Source organism: Anopheles merus, unplaced genomic scaffold, assembly GCF_017562075.2.
Source record: "Anopheles merus strain MAF unplaced genomic scaffold, AmerM5.1 LNR4001293, whole genome shotgun sequence".
Classification (NCBI taxonomy): Eukaryota; Metazoa; Arthropoda; class Insecta; order Diptera; family Culicidae; genus Anopheles; species Anopheles merus.
The window spans coordinates 1-4,082 of record NW_024428873.1 but is presented as its reverse complement, the minus strand read 5'-3'; the positions used below and the strand labels follow the sequence as shown (position 1 = coordinate 4,082).

At 40.3% G+C, this 4,082-nt stretch overlaps 1 protein-coding gene across 1 annotated transcript; it reads left to right on the top strand.

The window, feature by feature from the left end:
• The first annotated feature begins 399 nt into the window (after nucleotides 1–399).
• Nucleotides 400–3,987, top strand: LOC121603384. The gene is made up of 2 exons (XM_041932030.1): nucleotides 400–743; nucleotides 3,749–3,987. Exons 1-2 carry the CDS (start codon nucleotides 404–406, stop codon nucleotides 3,754–3,756), a joined length of 348 nt encoding a protein of 115 aa, XP_041787964.1. The 5' UTR covers nucleotides 400–403; the 3' UTR covers nucleotides 3,757–3,987.
• The last annotated feature ends 95 nt before the right edge of the window (nucleotides 3,988–4,082 follow it).

Here is a 4,082-nt window from a genome sequence, read left to right as displayed (position 1 = left end):
CTTCAAAATCCATCGAGTTTCCGAAGAAGACAAACGTGATTACCTTCTCCATTATATGGGTGGTGCTACTTATGACGTGTTGTGCAACAAGTTAAAGAATGCAGAACCGCAAACTAAAACGTTCCAGGAAATTGTTTCCATTCTTCAAGAGCATTTCAACCCAAATCCTTTAGAAATTTTGAAAAATTTCAAGTTTGCAAATCGGAAGCAAGCTGAAAACGAAACACTGTCTACGTATCTAATGGAATTGGAGAAGCTAGCACAAACATGCAATTTTGGGGATTACCTCGACAAAGCCTTGAGAAACCAATTTGTATTCAGACTCCAAAACCATGCGATCCAATCGCGGTTGCTCGAGGTGCGCGACTTAACATTGGCTAAAGCGAAGGACATAGCTTTTAGTATGGAAATGTCAAATCGAGGCGCAGACGAAATACACGGCGCCGGTGCAGCGTATCCAGTTCAGCACATCAGCACCACGAGCAAGAAGAAGAGCAAGCCAACAACGGTTCAAAGGAAAACAGCTTGCTATCGGTGTGGAAACGAAGAGCATTTTGCGGATAAGTGTCGACACCGGAATGCAATTTGCAACTACTGCAAGAAAATGGGACACTTGGATAAAGTGTGTCGTACAAAACTACAACGAGCAGGAGTACACACACTGGAGTACGAGCCTGATCTTCCTGCCTGTGACGATGACGTTGTGGATGTGCTCAACCTGAGAGCAGTGCAAAATCTGGCGGGTAAGTTTTTGCTGGAAATGGAAATCTCTGATAGAAAACTTATTTTCGAGGTGGACACGGGTTCTCCAGTATCACTAATAAGTAACAGGGATAGATTAAATTGTTTTCCTAACACATTGATGAAGAAAAGCAATGTAAAATTGAAAAGTTACTGCAACGGTGTTATCAACGTTCTTGGAGAGATCGAAGTGAGAGCAAAAATTAAAAATTTAGGAATTCCTTTGCCATTGCTTGTCACAAAATCCGACAGAAATCCTTTGCTTGGACGTAACTGGATGAGAACTATAAAGTTAGATTTGAATAAATTTATGCATACCAGTCAAGAAGTTTCATATTGTGAAAAGGAAAATTTCACTCCATGCTCAATACTAGAAGCTCTACTAAAAAAATATTCGGAAGTATTTGAGGCAGGAATAGGCAAAATTGAAGGGTTACAAGCTTCATTAACTCTTCGCAAAGAAACAAAACCTATTTTTATCAAAGCGCGGCCTGTCGCATTTGCTGTCCGAGATGCTGTAACCAATGAAATCAATAAGTTAGTTGAGGAAAACGTTCTAGAGAAAGTGGATCATTCTGAATGGGCTACACCTATTGTGCCAGTAAAAAAATCAGGGGGTAATGTAAGATTATGTGGTGACTATAAAATCACGGTTAATCCAAACCTATTAGTAGACGAGCACCCACTACCGACAGTTGAGGAATTGTTCACAAATATTGCAGGCGGGGAAAAATTTTCTAAATTAGACCTTTCCCAAGCCTATCTGCAATTGGAGGTAAGCCCCGATTGTCGGGATATTTTAACATTAGCAACCCACAAAGGATTGTACCGCCCTACCAGACTAATGTACGGGGTGGCATCGGCACCAGCAATATTTCAGAGGTTAATCGAACAGATTCTACAGGACATTCCAGGAGTAACTGCTTTTATTGATGATATTAGAATTACAGGGCCAAACGATGAAATCCATTTAAAAAGATTAGAAGAAGTACTAAAAAGATTACGAAAGTACAATCTAAAAGTAAACAAAGCTAAATGCGAGTTTTTCGCAGATCAAATAGAATATTGTGGATACCTAGTTGATAAACATGGCATACACAAACTACATACAAAAATTAAGGCCATACAGGACATGCCGGCTCCGAAATCCGTAGATGAATTAAGATCTTTTCTAGGTTTGGTAAATTATTACGGACGGTTCTTCCCAAATTTAAGTACTGTAAACTATCCTTTAAACAATCTTCTAAAAGATGGAATACCATACGTTTGGGACGAGCATTGCCAAAAGGCATTCGCTCAGGTAAAAAGGGAAATGCAAACGGAGAGAGTACTGGTACACTATGATCCTAACCTTCCTCTCATATTAGCTACAGATGCCTCACCCTACGGGGTAGGTGCCGTCCTTAGCCATAAATTTGCCGATGGAACCGAAAGGCCATTACAATACGCATCGCAAACTTTAAACAAAACTCAACAGCGATATTCTCAGATCGACAAAGAAGCCTACGCAATCATTTTCGGAGTGCATAAATTTCACCAATATTTATATGGACGGAAATTTACTCTGGTAACGGACAACAAACCCTTATCACAGATATTTTCAGAATCCAAAGGATTACCAACGATGTCGGCAATGCGAATGCAGCACTATGCAGCTTTTTTACAAGGGTTTGATTATAACATTCGTCACCGGAAATCTGTAAACCACTGTAACGCCGATGCATTGTCAAGGTTGCCTTTACCGTCAGAGGATTCTGATAGAAGAATAGAGGATTCCGATTTAGTTGAGATCAACGTAATCGAAACATTGCCTTTAACAGTTCCTGAATTGGCAAAAGCCACAGCTGTAGACCCAAATGTTGAAGAACTACTGCGTGCCCTCAGAACGGGTAAAATAATTTTACCGAAACACTGTTTTGGTATTGATCAAAATGAATTCGATTTACAAAGTGATTGTATTATGCGGGGGAGTAGAGTTTACATTCCGCCTTCATTAAGAGAAAAGGTATTACAGGAGCTTCACTCTTCTCATTTTGGGATCTCTAGAATCAAATCTTTGGCAAGAAGTTATTGTTGGTGGCCCAACATAGACAAAGAAATTGAAAATATTGTAAATAACTGCCAACCCTGTCAAGAGACAAGAGCAAACCCACCAAAAGTACCGATACATTGCTGGGAGAAAGCAGAAAGGCCTTTTCAGAGGGTGCATGTGGATTATGCTGGTCCTTTCATGGGAAGCTACTTTTTTATTTTAGTGGATGCTTTCTCTAAATGGCCTGAGGTCCGTGTCGTCAACAACATGACTACCAAAACCACAATAAATGCCTGCAGGGAAATATTCAGTACATTCGGAATTCCTATGGTTTTGGTTAGCGACAATGGCACTCAATTTTCGTCAACGGAATTTACCAGGTTTTTTAAAGCTAAACGGGGTGATTCATAAATTTAGTGCACCTTACCATCCAGCGACAAATGGACAGGCCGAGCGTTTTATTCAAACACTAAAATCAAAGCTGAAGGCAGTAAAGTGTAATCGTACAGAAATTCCAGAAGTGTTGAGCAATATTCTATTGTCTTACAGAAAAATAATTCATCCTAGCACTGGTTTTTCTCCCTCTTTGATAGTATTTGGAAGGCAAATACGCAGCCGTATTGACATAATGATTCCAACTTCAAACTCGAACAATAGAGAAATCATAAAAACTAAAGATTTTGAAATAGGACAAAGAGTAGCTGCAAGGGAGTACATTAAAAATAACAAATGGGAATTCGGAAAAGTAACAGCAAGATTAGGTAAACTGCATTATGAAATAGAGTTAGATGATGGACGAACTTGGAGACGTCACATCGATCAAATGCGCGCTGTGGGTATTAGTATGCAAAAACCCATAAATAGGAACACTTCTTGGCAAGGCAGAGAGACTACTTCGCATAATTTGGAATCAGAAACTAATACCATCCCGAAAAATAGCAGTACACCAGAACTAATGACAGATTGTGGATCTAGGTCAATAGTACAAGCGCAACCATCCAACCCTCCACCAATGAGTTTTCCATCAGAGGCTCCATGTTCAGCGGAAATACCACCGGAAGCAAAACTGCGGCGATCAGCAAGGAGTATCAAAACACCACAAAGGCTACTACTGTAAATAACTATTTCGGAGGGAAGAGCTGTCATAACCATCGAAATGTCAACATCACCAAATGGACCAACCTGGTAGCGGTTGGCTGACAGCGGCTGTCAACAGGGGGAACGGGAAAAAGTGCGCCACTGGAGCAGCGTGGGGAGAAGCGTACAAACGGAAAAGATACAGAAGTACAAATATACGAGTGAATTACAA

Excerpts from the sequence above, each read along its gene's own strand:
- LOC121603384 (XM_041932030.1), top strand. The coding sequence starts at position 404 with ATGGAAATGTCAAATCGAGGCGCAGACGAAATACACGGCGCCGGTGCA.